The 17,441-nt window shown below is 34.7% G+C and overlaps 3 protein-coding genes across 4 annotated transcripts; 1 reads left to right on the top strand and 2 right to left on the bottom strand.

The window, feature by feature from the left end:
- Positions 1-5,297: 5,297 nt before the first annotated feature.
- LOC141683127 (LIM domain-containing protein WLIM1-like) lies at positions 5,298-6,855 on the top strand. 2 transcript variants are annotated; one of them, XM_074487818.1, is made up of 6 exons: positions 5,298-5,468; positions 5,793-5,877; positions 5,972-6,068; positions 6,186-6,229; positions 6,317-6,394; positions 6,479-6,855. In XM_074487818.1, exons 2-6 carry the CDS (start codon positions 5,830-5,832, stop codon positions 6,665-6,667), a joined length of 456 nt encoding a protein of 151 aa, XP_074343919.1. In that variant the 5' UTR covers positions 5,298-5,468; positions 5,793-5,829; the 3' UTR covers positions 6,668-6,855. The 2 variants fall into 2 exon arrangements, 1 of the variants encoding a protein (XP_074343919.1); XR_012560122.1 differs by lacking the exon at positions 5,793-5,877.
- LOC141683126 (WAT1-related protein At5g40240-like) lies at positions 6,445-9,474 on the bottom strand. The gene is made up of 7 exons (XM_074487817.1): positions 8,981-9,474; positions 8,818-8,880; positions 8,610-8,726; positions 8,285-8,519; positions 7,812-7,970; positions 7,582-7,730; positions 6,445-7,117 (listed from the first exon to the last, which is right to left on the bottom strand). The coding sequence occupies exons 1-7, from the start codon at positions 9,184-9,186 to the stop codon at positions 6,982-6,984; spliced, it is 1,065 nt and encodes a 354-aa protein (XP_074343918.1). The 5' UTR covers positions 9,187-9,474; the 3' UTR covers positions 6,445-6,981.
- Positions 9,475-10,183: 709 nt separating this feature from the next.
- On the bottom strand, positions 10,184-15,597 carry LOC141684486 (telomere repeat-binding factor 1). Its single transcript, XM_074489488.1, has 7 exons — positions 15,472-15,597; positions 13,957-14,139; positions 13,609-13,829; positions 12,128-12,212; positions 11,829-11,912; positions 10,490-10,843; positions 10,184-10,409 (listed from the first exon to the last, which is right to left on the bottom strand). Exons 2-7 carry the CDS (start codon positions 14,104-14,106, stop codon positions 10,386-10,388), a joined length of 918 nt encoding a protein of 305 aa, XP_074345589.1. The 5' UTR covers positions 14,107-14,139; positions 15,472-15,597; the 3' UTR covers positions 10,184-10,385.
- Positions 15,598-17,441: the final 1,844 nt, after the last annotated feature.

The following is a 17,441-nucleotide window of genomic DNA, read 5'->3' as shown; positions in this document are numbered from 1 at the left end:
ATCAATGGAGAGAAATGATGACAATAATGACCACCTTCTATGTAGTGAAGATGAGTTTGATAGTAATAAGCTGAGATCACTTCCATCTTCCAGTGAAGATGAAAATGTGAAGAAAGGGTATGTTGGAATTTCACCTGGTAATCATAAAAGGAAGAAGCTACCGGTGTATAATCCGCACAAGCTGGAGAATGTGAAATTTAGTGCTGGAATGAGATTCGAGTCAATGGAAGAATTTCGAAAAGCTGTGAAAGACTACGAATAAAAGAACGAAGGGCTCTCCACTTCATCGCAAATGATAAAGACAGAGCACAGGTAGCTTGTGAGAAGGGATGCCCTTTTTACATATGGTGCATCAGATTGCAAGATAGCCATGTTGTTTGAATTAAGACACTGGTAGATAGCCACCTATGCACTAAACCCTACCACAACAAACTTATCACAGTCAGATACCTTACAGAACTATATGGTGATAAGATCAGAAAAAATCCTCAGTGGAAAGTAAAAAAAATGATGGAGACTGTTAGAGAGGATTTAGAGGTTGAAGTGCCAAAGATCAAGCTTATAAGAGTGATGAAGGCTGTTTTGGAAGGTGTTGCAGATGCTTTGAAGGAACATTATAGCAAAGTTTAGGATTTTAGATATGAATTACTGAAGAACAACCCAAGGAATAGGGTTGGAATCAAAACATATAGGTTAACTGATGACTCTCCCAAAACCTTCCAAAGGCTCTACATTTGTTACTATGCACTGAAAGAATGTTGGAAAAGTGGTTGTAGACCAGTTTTGGGGTTTAATGGATGTTTTTTGAAGACTGTGTGTGGAGGCCAACTTCTAAGTGTAGTTGGTAGGGATGGGAACAATCAAATGTTCCCTGTAGCCTATGCAATAGTTGAATCTGAAAATACCAACAGCTGGAGATGGTTCCTAGACCTGTTGAGAGATGACCTTGATCTTGAAAATGGGAATGACTATACAATTATTAGTGATCAACAGAAGGTGACATCTAAATCTTTATATGTTTGTTTGTTTGGTTCATATATATGGTACACTTTTTAAATGTGGTATTTGATTAGGGCTTGGAGAATGCTATGAGGGAATTTTTACTAGAAGCTGAGCATAGGCTATGTGTAAGGCACCTGTTTGCAAACTATAAAAAGAGGTAATGTATGTGCAATTTTCACATTATATTTCAGTTTCTTAATTCTTGCAGTTACTTAATCAATCTGTAATTGCAGGTTTGGTACTGGACTGTTGAAGAGGCAATTTTGGATTGCAGCAACAGCCACCTACCCTACAACTCATGTGAAAGCAATGAAGGGTCTTGAGAAGCTATCGAAGAAAACTCATGCTCACTTGGCTAAGTTTGACACAAAAAGTTGGACAAAGGCTTACATCTCAACAACTCCAAAGACAGACAATGTTGACAACAACATGTCTGAGTCATTTAATTCATGGATACTTAATGAGAGGTAATTCATTATAAATTTATATTTTATGGTGCTTAACTAGTCTTTATTTATGAACAATTTATAATATATGGTTTTTTAATTAGTTTACTATATTTTGCAAGGTTTATGCCAGTGCTTAACATGCTTCACGAGATTCATTTTAAACTAATGAGAAGGGTGAGACTGAACAAAGAGAGGATGGAAGCTAGCCAACATCAGATATGTCCAGTAATTAGGAGGAAGCTTGACTTTGCAGTTAGAGTATCAAGGGAGTGGCAAGCTACATGGATGGTCACATAAGTTTCATGGTTAGAAAGGGAACAAGGTCTGTGACAGTTGATTTGGAGGAAAGAACATGTGCTTGCAGGGTTTGGGACTTAACAGGTGTTCCATGTGCACATGCTGTTGCAGCTATACATGACAGGAGGCAGCAACCCATGTCTTATGTGTCACATTACTTTACAAGGGAACTATACTTGAGGGCATATGGTCATTCAATAGAAGCACTTAGAGGAGAAGATTTTTGGGAGTTACACAATACATCTGAAATGCTTCCTCCAGATATGCCTAAGAAACTCAGAGGAAGGCCAAAAAAGATGAGAAGAAGGGAGGAGTGGGAGGATGGTACTCAGAGTAGGAATAAAACTCAAGATGCAGCTGAACAACAAGGTCAGCCAAAGGTGCAAAGATACAATAAAGGGAGGATTGTGCATTGCTCTATCTGCAAGGAGGCTGGTCATAAGAGGCCAATTTTTCCAACAAAGGATGTTCCAAGGCCGGAATCTGAGGGTCAAGAAAATATGACAGAAGAAGAAAGGCCTCAAACAGATAACCCTAAAAAATAAGCAACAAGAAGCAAACTACCAGTGAAGAGATCAACTGGCATTGTTATAAGGGAACTACTGAGTACAGTTTCAGCTACACCTACTATGAAAGACCAAACAACTACAAAGGGCAAAGAAAAGCAAAAGAAGTTAGTAAAGAGAAGGTGTTGTATAAATCTCAAACAGAGAGAAGAGGAAGACCATCTTGGCTAGTCAACCAAAGGACATGGGCAACAAATGGCCATGATGCTGTTAGCTCAGAACAGGTAATTCCTAAAGGTAATTTGTTCATGCCAACGCCTGGTTTTAACATTGGAAACCACCTGCCATGAGGAACACCTGGTGTAGGGACACCCCCTGTTAACCACCCTGCAATATCTCAGCCACCACTAACAGAGCACAATGATGGCACTGGGAATAATGAAGAGAAAGAGGATGACCTTTTATCCGTGAATGCTGGAGGTATTGAAGACAGTGAGGAAGAAAGCTTGGAGGATAGTTTGGAGGACAATGGAGATGCAGATGTGCAACCAAGGAGGAGCAGCAGGCTTTGGTTGAAGAACAAGTTCACTTTCAAGAACACACCTGATGATCCAGTATATCTTGATGATGATTAGATCTCATTAATCTGTTTTAGCAAGAAATATGTTAATTGCAGTACTTTTGCAAGGGCAAGTATTTTGTTATGTTGCTACAACTTTAGACAGTACTGATGGTTATCTTCTAAAAGATTACCTTTTTGAAAGAGAGTATTCTCTTTGATGTTTATAGTATGTACTTTTGAAAACTTGTGAACAATATGAAATGCCAATGACTATCGAATATTACAAATTGTGTTTCAAGCACAAAATCTGATGGTCGACTAGTTGCATTAGTTTTTAACATTAATAGTACAATTACATAATAGTTGACATTGTTCTCTTCATTTCTACCATTTAACATCACATCCCCATTTTTAACACCTACCAGCACAACCACCTACATTTAATTTCACAACTACAAATCACAACAACCATGAACCTAATTAAGATAGAGCCAACTAGCTGTTGTTTTCTCTTACCTCCCAAAGAACATAGCAATTAATATGACAAGAAGAATGCCACAAATTTTCAACACTATGCAGAGCCTCTTGTTCAGAACCTTCAACATGTTCTTTTTTTCAACCTCCATACCAAGTCTCTCCTCTACAAGTTTCAATTTTTCCTCCAAATATATTCTTCTATAATTCAAATCCGTTATAACGTCTCTGGCTCTACCATGGAAGTCTGAATCAAACCACTCAAAAAAGCTGCATACATTGATATTCTACACAAATTTTTAACCAAAATAAGAAAAACTCGTTCATTTAATCAAAATAAGTACATATTAGCATATAATGTACCTTGATCTAGGGGCATGTTAAGAATCGCTTCCCAGAATTTTTCAATGTCCATAATACTCGGATCCTAGCTGGTGTGCCGCAAAAACAAATTTTCTCTTTTGCCTTTGCACTTGAGTGCACAGCAGAACTATCCGAGCTGTGAACAAAGGGGATATTAGATGACATGCTCTTTGGATGTTATTGTTATAAGGGATTGATTTGTTATGCAATTGAACATGTATATAAATGAATATATATATATATATACACACAAATATATACATCGATTGGCCATGTCAGCAACCACTCAGCAAAAAAGAGCCGTTACTGCCATATCATCATGTTGATCATTAGATTTTAGATTGACTTAGATAGAGTGAATCTTTTAAATTAATTAATGTGTCGATTGAGACCGAAATTAAAATAATGGTTCGAGTGATACTTTTGGATTTAATTGATGACCTAAATGATAATTAGCCCTTAAAAGTATATTGAGTTTCACACATTCTTTAAGAATGATATTACATCCAAATAAAAGATTCTGAGTTCTAGTATTTTACATAATATTTTTTAATTTTTAAAATTTATCTACTATTTATTTTTATTTAAATTAAATTAAACAATCAAAAATTAAAAATAAATAGTTGATAAAATTTTAAAAATCTAACAATATTATCTAAAATAGTAGAACTCGGAACTTTTCATTTGGATGTAATATCATTAATAAAAAATGTGCGAAACTCAATATATAATATTTTTAAGAATTTCGACTAATGATACAATGATATTTTTGATATAAATTTTTAAATGAGTAACTCATTTGAGTCTGTTTTGAAATAAGTGACTCATTTGATACATTTGGACGCATCAAGTGACGTATTTGAAAATTAACCCTATTAATTATCATACATGTTTCAAACAAGCTTACACGTCTAAAAAAATGGATATTTATAAATACGATTTCTCTATTATGTGCTTATAGACACCTGCTAATTACGGAAATTTATAGTTCTAGGCCAATTTGATTGGAGTTAATGTGAATGCATGGGATTTACTACTATTACAAAGAAATGAACCACTTAAATTGACTTAATATTATAAATTTACGCGCTTATTATGTATGCATGTGCACATAATAGAAAATCTGTAATAAAAAATGTTTTTTGTTGATAAATTTAATACTTCAAAGTAGACGTTCATTTAATTTAGGTTTTACGTAGGTTTCGATTGAACATATTTTCACTTATAATTCAATTGCCACAATTAATAAATGTGGCCAAATATCCCTGGACAAGAAAATAAGAAATTCTGGGGAGGGTATAAAGATTTCTTGCTCATACTGTATTAGTAATATGGAACATATGAAATCTGAAATATTTTCAGCACAAGGAGTAGAAAGTAAATATTAACCGAGAATTTGTTAAAATAGTTTTTGTCGGAGACCATCAAATTAATGGAGTGGAATTGCTTTAAGTTCGGGGAAAATAAAAATATAACTCTCATCTCCCATGTCTAAATGGTAGTTAACTATTAATCTTACTAAAATGAATGAATGGTTGGAGAGAAAAATGTTGAGAAAATTAAGTAAGACCACAGGAGGGAGATTCTAATGAATTATATGCAGTAAGTACTAAAACAATTTTCATACCTTCCTTAGATTTTGCATAATACATAATAAAATTCTCATATTTCAAGACATGGCATTTGTAGGAGGAACACAATTGTGCTTGGCATGTAACAAAACTGTGTATCCAGTTGATCGTGTAGCTCCCGACAACAAGCAGGTTTATCATAGAGCTTGCTTTCCGCTGCACTCACTGCAATAACACCCTCAAGGTCTTATATGTACTTGAAATGTGATTCTTAATTTACCCTCTACCTGCTTATTATGCGCGAAAAGTATTATGTAGTGTTTTCTCTGTTTTACGTATGAAAAAACGAATATATACCCTTTTTCTTGTTTTTTATGCGCGGCAAGTATAATTTTCTAGTTCTTGTGATCGGACGGTGGTGTAATCGCCGTCTGGGTAATAGGTCTATAACTAATGTTAGTTGTGCGGACCCGAAAGTTACATATGTATTACCTATATATTTTAGGAAGTTGTTCCCTCTCAAGCGATTGTTGCTAACCATCTGTCCGCTATAATTTTTCGCGGATAGGAAAAAATCCCAGAAGGGTTGAATTAAGCACGGACAGATGATGTGGCCAAGGTTACAACAATCGCTTGTGAGGGATCAGGGCGCGGTATTTGAGTATTTTTGAATCCTTACAAGGAAATTATGGATGTAGTCCAATAATTATAACTAAATACTTGTGTTACATCTACCTGAACTTGCAGATTGCCAACTTCAACTCAATTGAAGGAACTTTGTATTGCAAGCCTCATTTTGATCAGCTCTACAAGCAAACTGGTAGCCTAGATAAGAGTTTCGAAGGTAAAGACCAATAATCTAACTATTACATATGTGATATGTAGGAGCCTGCACAGACTAATTTTTTTTAGCTATTTATCAATTTTCTACAGCTAATTGTATCCTAAATTAATGTTACAGGCACATCATCAAAGCCAAAATCCGAAAGAGTTGTTGATCCTGATGTAATATTAAGCTACTGTCATTACATTTCATAATTTTATGACAAGTTTCTGAACATGTTTAAGTACTAATGTAAGACATTTCTACAGAACAAAGTTGCAAGTAGCTTTCCTGTCACAACAGAGAAATGTGTTGTGTGCAACAAAATCGTTTACCCGATGGAGAAGGTAAGAAGCAGAATCGAGTTCCCTTGCATAAAAACATCGTACAGCATATACAACATAAATAGATTACCTTGAATTTGTATTCAGATTTCTGTCAACAAAACTGCATATCACCGCGGATGCTTCAAATGTATACATGGAGGTTGCACTATAAGCCTTACCAACTATATGTCACATGATGGGAAACCTTACTGCAAATACCACCACACTCAACTCATCAAGGAGAAAGGCAACTTAAGCCAGCTCGAGTTGGATGAGCAGCCACCTTCTTCTTAACTCAAACCTAATTTTTGCAAGTTGATCTGATCCTACTCAGATCAAACTTTTCTGTATTCTACTATCCGTTTAGTGATCAATCATCGATGTTCCATTATGTAACTTCCATTCTATATGTAGACATGTTCTGTGTCACTGAAACTACATGTAATTTCCATTTGATTGTAGTCTACCTATCTATGTATATATCAACATGAAATCTCTGTTTTTGTTTCCTGCTAAAATTATTCCCCAGGTGCTAATTTGCTGCAAAGAACTCATACTATCAAAATAATACATTAATTAAAATTCTTATATGCTGTCAAAACAACTTATTATTGCAGAAGGAGGGCAGTCTGGGTTGATGATTCTGGTTCACAAGCAAAGTCCGCGGTAACCATGTTCTTCTCTTGATTTTGACCCCAAACCAATGCGTAGAAGCCCACGCAAATCGTGGCAGCTCCAAGAACACTACACCAAAAAACAGTATTGTAAGTCTTGGATTATTTATAGAATTTAAAAATTCCTAACAAAAATAAGTCACAGTAAATTATTGCAAAGTGCCTGAAATTTATGTAAAGGCTCTTTTAAGTACGAACTCATTTGGTATGTAAGCTACACATCGGTAATTAGCATCATAATATCAATGAATACACAGTACTGTAACAGCTACTATTCTGTAACACCATAAGTCCGTAACCAGTGACTTGTAAGGGCTAAAATCTGAGATAAAATGTCGTAAAAGATGATTTAATATATTTACGCAAGCTTGATATTCAATTTTCAGCAGCAACTGTTTTTGTGTTATTTTTAGGTTCTACAAATCTAAAACCATATTGTTTTTGGAGAAGAGACTTTTTAAGGCAATGAAGTTCCACTAGAATTAAAAACAGACCAGCCAAAGGCATTGCAATTGTGAGTTTTAATGAATATACCTGCCAATATAAAGAGAATCACCAAGAAAGATGATCCCTGTGATCATTGCAATGGCAGTCGATACTGGCTTGAACATTGAGATGTAAACTGGACCCTTCCGGTGCAGGCACCATGTCAAGAGACTGGCACGGGTTACACAGTTCACAGCCTACAATGGAACAGATTGAATCAGCCGAGAAATCAAAAGATAAACCTAAAATCAGATTGTGTCGGTTAATAATCTCCTTACTGCGAAAACCATAGCAATCATCTCGATACCAGGCTTAAGCACCCAAGAACCTCTATCCCTCTCCACATATAAAGCAATTGTTGTACATTGGACGGATCCAAATAAACAAAAGAAAAAGTTTACAGTCGTTACGTCAGAGTACACCTTAATGGTTGCCGCCTGAGTGTAAGAGACTAAGAGTCAATAGCAGATACTGTGGCTTAATAGTGCATATACATTTGAAATGTATGATTGAAACATTTAGAAATTTGAAAACTTATGTCTGTTCTTGCAAAAAGAAAAAGTAAACATTGAAATACCCCTGTAAACAAACCTGTTGCGAAAAAAATCCAACTCCCTAATTGCAGTTTCAGAACCCAAAAAGATAAGTAGATTAGTTCATGATATATGCAGGAGTTTATCAAGGTATCATGCAATATCTAAGCAGCATGTGCTAAGATTCAAAGGAAACTTTTGTGCCTATAAAATTTGACCTGTAAAATGTTCCATATTGCTGCAGAAAAGCAAGTGATTGTAAGAAAACCACCGCCAAGTACCCAATTTGAATGCTTTGAGAGTAGGAGCTGTTGAGCTGAACTTGAAGAAGACACAACTGTATATATTGCTTGGCCTTTGTAAAAAATTATCAGAAACGCTCCAGATATTGCTATTGCCGCGCCTAGAACTTTTGTTACGCTGCTCAATCTTCTTAGATCAAGATTCTCCATCCTAAAACATCATTAAACACCAAAATGTTGCAAAAGACATGTTCATCAAACATCTATTCGAATGTAACCTACCAATACTGATAAATCCTACCTTAAGGCAATCGCAAACAAGAATGTGAAAGCGGGTATCAAGTTCCCCATGGCAACTCCCAGAGTCGCAGAGGCGTAGTCAATACCTACATAACCACATATCTGCAAAAGACACATTCTGTTGCCGAAATCTTTATCACAGTTCTACACAATTGAGCATATCATAAATTATAATGAGCAAACAATAGATAAGTTAATATCATTCTTACCCAACTAGCCCAAGTAGAAAGAATCTACACAGTAGAGAGAAAGTAAGTGGAAGCTGATTACCTCTGGAAAGAAGAACAAAGAAATTTTCTCTTATTGGATTCGTCGTATTAGTACTGAAATCAAGATCATAATAATAGCAGAAACAAAAGTAGGATCACGAACCTGCAGACATGAAGAACGAAAAACGGAAGAAAAATTAGGGTAGCCAAGAGGTTATAATAAGCAACAAAAACAAAGGAGCTGATCCCGTTGTTCAGTGCTGCCTTGCCAAGACTTATAAACATCACTTCCATGCACTCTGCCATTATCATTACAGCAAAGGGTAATGCATTTGTGGTGAAGGACTGCAATTCTAACACTTGTGTCATCTCTGTTTGTTACAATTTGTGCCTGAATTTTTCCCAAGTTTAATCGAAATCCTGACTTACTGGAAGGAGTACAAGAGTTCAACCACTGCACCAACACTTTGTTGACAATTTTTGCGAAGTTATAAATAGAAACAGGTAGTAAAACACTCTTAGATGATACATTACAAAGCTATTGCTATCATAATTTAGTCAACACCAGAAAAGCCAAAGAAAAGGTTTATTATACAACACCATCCTCCAAACAAGCTGCATTTAAGTATTAACAACCATTTCATTCTTTAATTAAGCTTTGATGCTCAAGCTAGCTGTATTAACATAAAAATAATCACCAACTAAAATTTTTTGATAGATTATTCGTTAAGAGTTTTATATTGACTCCTTAAATGCACATGTTTTTTGTACTATACGTGATCGGTAAAAAAATTTAAATAATTGATTTTAAGGGTCATATTCAGAAACATGAAATATGAGCAATGATTGGAGCTGAACGGTTGGTATGTTGGAAAAAATGGGCCTCCATCATGAACTGCAATAATCTACCATGATACGATATGATGCAACAACCCTTGCTCTGGAATAGGATTATAGGACCTGTTAAATAAACTACCCTCATAAACAACTCTTTAAAATAAATTCACTATCGATATATGTAGTATAAAAGTTTGTACCACTAGAGACTAGACTAGAGTACAAAATGGTAGTTGTTATACAGGCCTACGTTAATTTTTAAAATGGAGTTTATTTCGGAAAAATCTTAATCTCAATTCGGTTCACTTTGTCAACGAATCAAGAATAATCACAGATTTATAATTTGAGCCGAGCTTGCACACAGTATAATATTAGTGTATATGAGTTCAATTTTGATTTCGTGAAAAACTTCGATTATGGTCCTAAGAAATACGTACATTTCTAAAAAGGTTTGCGAAAAATATTCTCAAACTTGCATAAGATTTCCAGAATTTTAGCAGAAAATTTAAAACCCAGGCACCAACACTCATTAACGGCCCAGTAATAGTAATTTAGCATTCCAAGTATTTTCATAATAACTGGAACTAGATGTCTGGACAATTTACTTCAACATTTGGATTTGACAACAGGCCTTAACATTATTTACAACTACAAACGAAGATGTTTCACGAACTGCGTCAAAAACCTAGAAGTTTTGAACTGAGATCCAGGTTGCTCCATTGTTATTTTCATCAAGCACGAATCATGTGCAAATTCTGTAAGTTTTCATTAAAACTTATTAGGTCAAACTCTATACCAACTTGAAAGGAACGTAGAAGGGAATGTATGATCTTACAACTCGTGGGTTGCTGCTTCTGCCTTTCAGGGTCTTCATTGCCGCTTCTGCAAAAGCTTGTGCAGCTTCTGCATCAGCTTCTGCGGCCTCCGCCTCCCTTGCTGCTTCTTCAGCCTCTGCCATAGCAATTTCTGCCTCAGCAACTGCTCTAGCAGCAACAGCAGCAGCCTGCTCTGGAGTCATGCTTCTCATCTTAGCCAACTCTGCATCAATCTCGGGCTTTGTAGGTGCGTAAACCTCATCCCTATCAGCTTTAAGAGAAGACCTCTGTTTTCCCTCAAGGAGTAACATGGAAGGCTGTTTCCTTTTGTCAGGTGAAACTGAAGTGGGTGCAATTCTGTACTTCCGCTTCATCTGCAATAGGATATATAACAGTTTACAGAACGAACAAAACAAGGAGGACTACAACTTCTTACAGAAAAATGAAGCAATTTAACCAAGACTAAAGATCGGAATTACTTCATTGTTATCATTTGAGAACAAAACAACCAGATACATGTTCTGTATTATATTTGAGGTAAACTAATGAAGCAAGACTGTCAAAAAATCCATTCCTTGAATCATAATCATTATCTTTCTGGCTGAGAGAAGTAAATAAGGTTCCGGAGAACTTATCATTTGCATTAAATAAAGATGCAAGTCTCTGCTTATGTTCTGACCACGATTGACAGTTATCTTAACTGTCTTGGATCTGATTGTAGTTGACATGGACAGTGCTACATACTTGCCAATCCATGTATCGAACAAATGTTGTAGATAACAAAAATGATATGAAAAAAAGGGACCGCCACTTATACTACATATTTAACAAGCCGAAAGTAACCATCCGGGTAACATCTGACAAATTCATTGGATATCTTTATTCACCAAAAATTATCAAGTCCATTAACCACAGTCCCATACACTACATTCTTCTCCTAAATCATTCTATATATTATTTCATTATTTATCCTATTTTCTTATTTTTGTTGTCCAAAATCATTCTATATTTTTTTAAAACGGGTAAAAAATATTCAAAGATAGCCTGTTAAGTTCAACCACAAAAGGTCCACATAAGCATTACAACCTAAAGAACATATTGATACCCTAAAAGAAATCACAATCTCAGTCACTCATACGAATTACATTAATAGATCATCCTTATAATAATTCAATCACAGTAGTCCAAAAGAGTGAGATTTGTTGATAGACAGTACGATCAGCAAAATATCACAAGCCCTCAATATATGTGGTGTAACAGATTAGCTATTGCTAAAATCTATCTAACAAAAGTAGCAGCGACTCGGCATCATAGTTCAGCACTACCACTCACATTGCATAAAGATTCCATCAGACTTACCTTGATCAGTCTACCAGTATTAGTCAAAAACTTCAATTTGGCAGAAAGGAGTCTTTTAAAGTTTGGAGGTGCCCAGTATTGTTCCTGCAGAATAACAGATATTTGAGTTAATACAGGAAAAGATTATAAGGACACGTCTACTGGCAAAGGTACATTAAAAAAGGGAGATCATCTATTGTTAGTCCACGCCTCTGAAAAGTTTAGGACTTGACAAATATTTCTGAGGGGTTGCTACCAATTTAGGCAGGCATGCAGAATACAGCAAAAAAAAAGGAAGTATATCCTATAGAACTAACTACCTCTATGTATGTTCCAATAGTAGTCTTATTAGAACCAGCAGGTTCCTTCAAGTTGGTTATTGCTTCCATTATAAGATTGTCCAACCTGTAAACAGTGAGCATATGCATTCTCAACCATTAAAATTATATTACCATAATTTTAATTTAACTTGAAACTTATAACATGTGAGAACAGGCAATTAGAACCAGGGGGGAATCCAATGATAGGAAGAGTAAAATTAATGTGGCACTAAGCTACCAAGTCAAACCACAAAATTAGGAGCCTTGTAAATATTTGTCTAAAGCCCAAGTTCCCAACTGAGAACTTCAAGAGAACACTAGACTCATTGAGTTCTGTTTATTCTATAGGATACTGTTGGACCATGATGACACTCTGAACAGTCAATTGAACCTTATCACAGACTCCAGTCATGATGGCTTGCTAATACTATCAACTTTCTGGCTTCCGGATATATGATACATATTCATATTTAATATCTCCAGGTTTATCTCTCATTAATACTGCTTAATACACTGATCAGGGACAAAGGATGTCCTGATAACAAGCCCAATACTGCAATAACCAGGTCATATGACCATATCCTGAGTCCAAAATTAAAATCAGGGTCAAATCCAAATGAACATCCCACCTCCAGCAATAGACTCTAAAGACTCCAATGAAAACATGAGGAATGATCCCACTGGTATTATCACCTACAATGGTCAGAGAGCACCAATCCGAGGTATCTGGCTATCCACTACGTTTTAGGAGAATTAAGTAAATGAGACTGTAACACCTTGTCCCACATTTAAACACAAGGGACACTTCTACTTTAAACTGCAGCAAATCGATATCATGTTATTTTGAAATAGACTGTACTTATTTCGGATTGGAATTCGGGCATTAACCAAGGTTCTCACATGTAATATCCAAGCCGACCCTTGAACCCTATCCTATACTCAGATAGTCAGATACACCTAGTTATCATTTTTCAAGTATTTATCCTTCATAATAATTCATATAGACTTTGTTTTTGTTTATAATTATCTAGTTGTACAGTGTTTCAAACCTACTATTGAGATATATCATATCCAAACAAAATGAAGAATAACAGCGCGGAACCTAGGCATATACTCGGAGGCTTTTGATCCTAACTGTGCATGTGACTCGCGTGACAGTAAGTTACCCTGTCAGAGGTTCATATTTCAAGAAATGTTTGCATTAAATCCTACTTTCAGCTACATACTTAAAATGTACACATCACTCTTTCCTGAAACTTGTGATATTGTATTCTTTGTATTATCTTGTGATTTGTGAAAGAGGGTTCCAAGGGGCAGACGAGGAAGTTTCAGAATTTAAGCATTATACTTCCAAACTGAGACATGTAATCGACTTTGTCAGCCTTTCTGTAAAGCTTCCTGCATCATTCCAAGGCTTATAGTGCACAATGATAGAAGCTTACATAACATAACAATAATACGCAAAGATACAACCAACTTACCTTATAATGGATCTCTTAGAACTACCAGTCTGCGGTGGAGAGCCCATACTAATTGCAAGCGGCTGCTCATCAAGCATTTCTTCATCGCTTTGATCTAAATGAGCAAGGGCCATAGAACCATCATCATCTTTAGAATTCTGGTGCATTCTTTTAAGTGCTAACCTAGCCTTCTCTCGAGAACCCCATCCATTTGCTATGACGCTCATGTTCCTCCACTTGTCCTAATAAGATGTACAAAAGAATATCATGTGTGCAAGAAAACACACAAGTAATAAGAACAAATTCTAAATTATTGGATTCAAGATTTCTAGTTGAAATTGAATATTACATTTGAGGTGAATTCTTTACCTTGAGGTCCACATTTGAGCGCAGATACAACACACCACTAAACTCTGGGTCTTTAAGGATCGTACGCCACTTGCCTGCACCATGCTTTTTGACACCAGCCTTAAGAGCAGATTCTTCTTCTGATGTCCATTTCTGCTTGGGGGCACCCATTGGTAATTGCTCACAAGTGCCTAACAGAACTACCTAGAAGATTGGATCAACAAAAGCGACTCTTACCCCATTCACACACCTTTAAGAATAGTATAACAAACTACAAAAAAGATAGGTGGTGTAGCTGGAAAATTATCCAGGGATGATTATTTTTCCTGAGCAAACATACATGGAGGTACATAAGGTTCAACATTAATCTTACAACAATCTGAACAAAATCTCATTTCTTCAATTCATATTGTAAAAAGCTTCAAGAAGCCAGTCTGATGCAATAAGGAGCTTATGAAGACACCCACTAGACTTTCCAATTAAAACCCAAGAAACAGCAAGGACAGGCTAAGGTTCATAATCATACAGCTATTTAAGTATGCAAAATTATATTTATATAAAAAAAAAGTACCAAACACTTTCAAGGAAATAATGTTTCTCTTAATCATCTCCGGAATTTGTTAAAACCAGTGTTAAAAAAAGTCGCCAGACCGGAACTATTTTTGAGACACACGTGTCACTTCGTCCTTATCAGTCATCACTCATCAGTATGCTTCACTGACTAGGATGGGGAGAGACTATCTACGCCTTAAACAGGTACAATTCTTATTTTCCACAAAGAGTTACTATAACTTATGACTAGGTTGCAGGAATTTATAAGAACATGTAGCTGGCCATCTTTCCATAGCAATAACAAATTTTACCAAACATCACACACGTAAAACATATAACTGAGTGTCGACTCTCAGACTAACACTCTTGCCAACACTAACCAAGAAAAAACTCACATTTACACAATCGATCCATATCAAATGCACTATCACCGCATAACTTAATACAACAGATCTTCAAATTATACACATTCTCCAATCCATTTTATTCTACAACATTTACCACCCCTCTCTTCTACACAATGTACGTATACCTATATTCTATTACAGAGTCTTATTTTACATACTCTCAATATTAGGATCTTTACGTAATACACATTACTCGGGGTTCTTCAGTTAGCATTATTATACGTACTCTCAAAGTCGGGATCTTTACAGAATAAACGATACACGGGGTCCGTTACATTATTTCGATACAACGAAAACCATCATAAAAAGCCTCAGGCCTCAGCCAGTTAACACCAAATCCACAATCTACACAGACAAAACTATAACTACACCATCCAAACACACATACAAACATCAAAAGATCAAAACTTTGATCCATAATTAACACATAAAAATTACTCACAATACAAAATCAAATCGAAACCCTAGATTTCAGATCAAACACAAATCTTTACAAAATTTTATAAGAAAATGAAAAATTAAGAGCTGGGTTTCCTAAAAGATTCAGATATGAAGCTAAAAAAGGGAAGATAATTACCAGGAGATTGATCGATTTGAGCTTGATGGAGGCAAATTAAAGACCCCCTTTTCGTATATATTTGCCCTAATTTGTGTATGGATTGTATGTATAGAAGAATAGGTTTTTAGTTCATCTGTTCTGTTTCTGCCACGTGGATTTGGTAGATTAAAAGGTTTATTTGCTTTTTTTCATTTTCTTTTCTTCTCATGTAATTTCATGTTATATTTAAATCTCGATAATTGAATAATTTTAGGATCATTATTGAGATTCATTTATCGAAATTAAAACAAAATATCTTATATATTGTGACCGAGAAAAAATATATATATATTTGATAAAATTATTCGTTTATCAAATATTCATTCATCGAGATTTTAGTGTATTATCCAAAGGTTTAGAATATGTATTTATATTTCAGTTTTAATATTTTGAGATAATTATAGATCTATCTATACTATGTTATTTACCATAAATTATGGCAAACAAACATTTCAAATAGTTGGTTAGAGAATAAAAAAGGGAATATATATAAAATAAGCAAAAAATGAAAATTAGTGGGATATTACAAGATTAGGGAAGAAAAATATTTTATATTTTTAAGAAATGTTATAAAAAAAAGTGTTAATAATCTTTTGGAGCGGAGAGAATAGTAAATTTTATTTTAATTAAAATTTCATTGTCACCACATGATTCGATTCTCACTTATGCAGAATTTATTCGACCACATACTCATACTTAAAAATCGAAGCCTAACAATTTTTTTTAAAAAAAACTTTTAACTGAAAATATAAAAGCATCTCCAATACATTTTTAACTCATTCTTTGAGCTGTAACTTATCAGGCGGCTCGCAAGCTCGTATAACAGGGCTCGACTCGGGCTCGTCCAGTAGAAACGAGTCGAAAACCTAGCCGGACAGAGATTTTGACTCGTTAATTTAAACAAGCTCGGCCCGAATTATAGCCTTACCGATTCTTTATAAATATTTTTTTAGAAAATAACTCTTAGTAAGATAAGGTATATTCACCTCCAACAATAATCCTTAACGCACTTCTTATATGTTATTTTATAATTAAAAATATATTGAAGTTATAAAAGAACGGGAGAAAAAGAAAGAAAATGGATTGATTATTTTATTACAAAACATAAGTTAAGAGTGAGTTTTGACTTAAAAAAGAAAAAGAAAAAGAGGTTATTGGTGATTCAAGGAGCACCTAAAAACTGGTTGGAGTTGTATTTTCACTCATTTTCTTTATATTTTTTAGTTAAAAGTCTAAATAAAGAGTTTATTGAAAATGCTCAAAATACATAATGAGAAAAATACATATAAGTACGTATTTAAGACAATCATATGCGTATATGTAGTGTATTTTATTGATAGATTCGGGAAGTTTTTAATCAAGTTGTGTCGGTGGTGTAGTCAGAATTTACAATAAGCTGAGTTAAATTTTATATAAGGCCTATGATGGGAGTAAGATTTTTTTTTCCCGATAAACATATTAATGTAAAAATTAACTATATGTATAATTTAAAGGGGTCAGTGATGGATATCGAAACCAAAAAAACTATTTTTACTCAAAATAACTGTATATAATAGTGAGCATGGTCGAACTCAAGAGATTGGTAATAATCTCTTCTATAAAATTAAAACGAGGGGTTTGAATTCTTATTAAACTAATGAGAACAAAATTAACTAACTAAAAAGTATTGAGAGCAAAAATGTAAAATAATCCATCCAAATAAATTATATCGACGATGATTCAACAACTGATCATTGATGCAAGGAACACTTCACATTTTCTCAAATAAATTGATTATGGTTATTGCTACGACCTAATTTCCTATATTTCCTAATATTTAGCATTAAGAATTAGAAAAACAACCAATTCCAGCCAACAAATATATACGATGAATTTATTTATATTAGATTATAGATTCCTAAATAACAATTAATTAATTGTCCATAACCAACATTGCTAGTTGCTACTTG

The sequence above is a fragment of the Apium graveolens genome, chromosome 9, assembly GCF_009905375.1.
Source record: "Apium graveolens cultivar Ventura chromosome 9, ASM990537v1, whole genome shotgun sequence".
Taxonomy (NCBI): domain Eukaryota; kingdom Viridiplantae; phylum Streptophyta; class Magnoliopsida; order Apiales; family Apiaceae; genus Apium; species Apium graveolens.
This window is presented reverse-complemented; position numbering and strand designations above follow the sequence as displayed.